The sequence below is a fragment of the Fusarium odoratissimum genome (assembly GCF_000260195.1).
Source record: "Fusarium odoratissimum NRRL 54006 unplaced genomic scaffold supercont1.378, whole genome shotgun sequence".
NCBI classification, from domain to species: Eukaryota; Fungi; Ascomycota; class Sordariomycetes; order Hypocreales; family Nectriaceae; genus Fusarium; species Fusarium odoratissimum.
The window spans coordinates 1-1,212 of NW_022159064.1; the positions used below are offsets into that span (position 1 = coordinate 1).

General features: G+C 48.3%; 1 protein-coding gene across 1 annotated transcript; it reads right to left on the bottom strand.

Moving 5' to 3' along the window:
- Positions 1-975: 975 nt before the first annotated feature.
- FOIG_16953 (uncharacterized protein) lies at positions 976-1,149 on the bottom strand (the record flags this gene model as incomplete). The annotated part of the gene is made up of 1 exon (XM_031218433.1): positions 976-1,149. The coding sequence occupies one exon, from the start codon at positions 1,147-1,149 to the stop codon at positions 976-978; it is 174 nt and encodes a 57-aa protein (XP_031051853.1).
- Positions 1,150-1,212: the final 63 nt, after the last annotated feature.

Genomic DNA, 1,212 nt, shown 5'->3' on the forward strand with positions numbered 1-1,212 from the left:
CCCTGCCATTTCAGTTCACAGTCTTCACTGGTTGTGCTGGGGTCAAACGTTGCCTTTTCGGTTTTCTTGTCCTTCCTTGTATCTTTGTACCTTTGTCTAGGCGTGCGGCTTCTCCCTCGGTACTCCTGCTATCGTTTATTGGGTCATTGATGTCTAAATGCTCTGTAAGACTAAGGAGAGTTTTGAATATAGTCGTATAGGTTTTCAATAATGTATCAGGAAAAGCTTTTCTACCCTTGTATGTTATCTTTCTGAGCTCTTTATTGGCCCCTCGGTTCTTCATAGACTGCTCAGAATAGCCCTTAATGACCTGTTCCAATAACTCCAGATTGCTTTTCCCGATGGTTCTTCGGGAAAAGATTCGGCTGCCTTCTCGCAATCTTTCCACGTCCACTGTTCTCTTACTGGCAAATAACATCGTGCAGAGATGAAAGATCATACTCGCTCTCAGGCGCTCGAGATCTGTACGAACGCTGTCACTACCAAGCGCATGCTCGTCTTCGAGTTTCCTCGAACCCATAGGGTTATTGGTACTTTCATGAAAAACGTCATGGCCTTCCACTGTTAACGTGTTGGAAGCTTCTTGGGTCCCTGTTTGGGTACAGGCCGATTTGACACAGGATCTTAGACCTGAACCCGGGCTACTGAGCGGTAAGTCACCCCCGTGTGTAGAATCAGCGTTGTGTTCGCCATCAGTAGATCTTGATTGACGTTGGCCAGTTGGACTGTGGATCGCCCCTGACTCCCGATCTGTTGGGGTCAAGAACTCCATGTTCAGTTCCGACAATGGAGTTACTACTTCGTTCGTGTCTGGTACAAATGCACGCCGGGCCCTTTCTGGGCGGATCACCCTCTCGTAATCGAGCTTGGCTTGTTCGAGCGATGATTGCAAGTCTTCAATCCTATGCCGTACACGTTCGATAAGCAGTTTGAGTCTCTCTGTGACTGGCACCTTGCCTAGGAACCGCTCTTCCATCACTGCAGAAAATGGTTGTCCAGATGGCGGCGGAAAAGTGCTTGTGAAATACATGATATTCTTCTCAACCTGACCAAGTTCTTCACGTAGACCGTCCAGCTCGTCACGGCGGTCGTGGTTTCCATTGAGCTTGGAAGTAGCCTCTTCTGCAGGCTTCTGGTTGATCCAGGCATTACTGCTCAGTCGAAAAAGTCTTGCCATATCCCCTTGTCGCTCATGAACTTCAGTATCTGAGT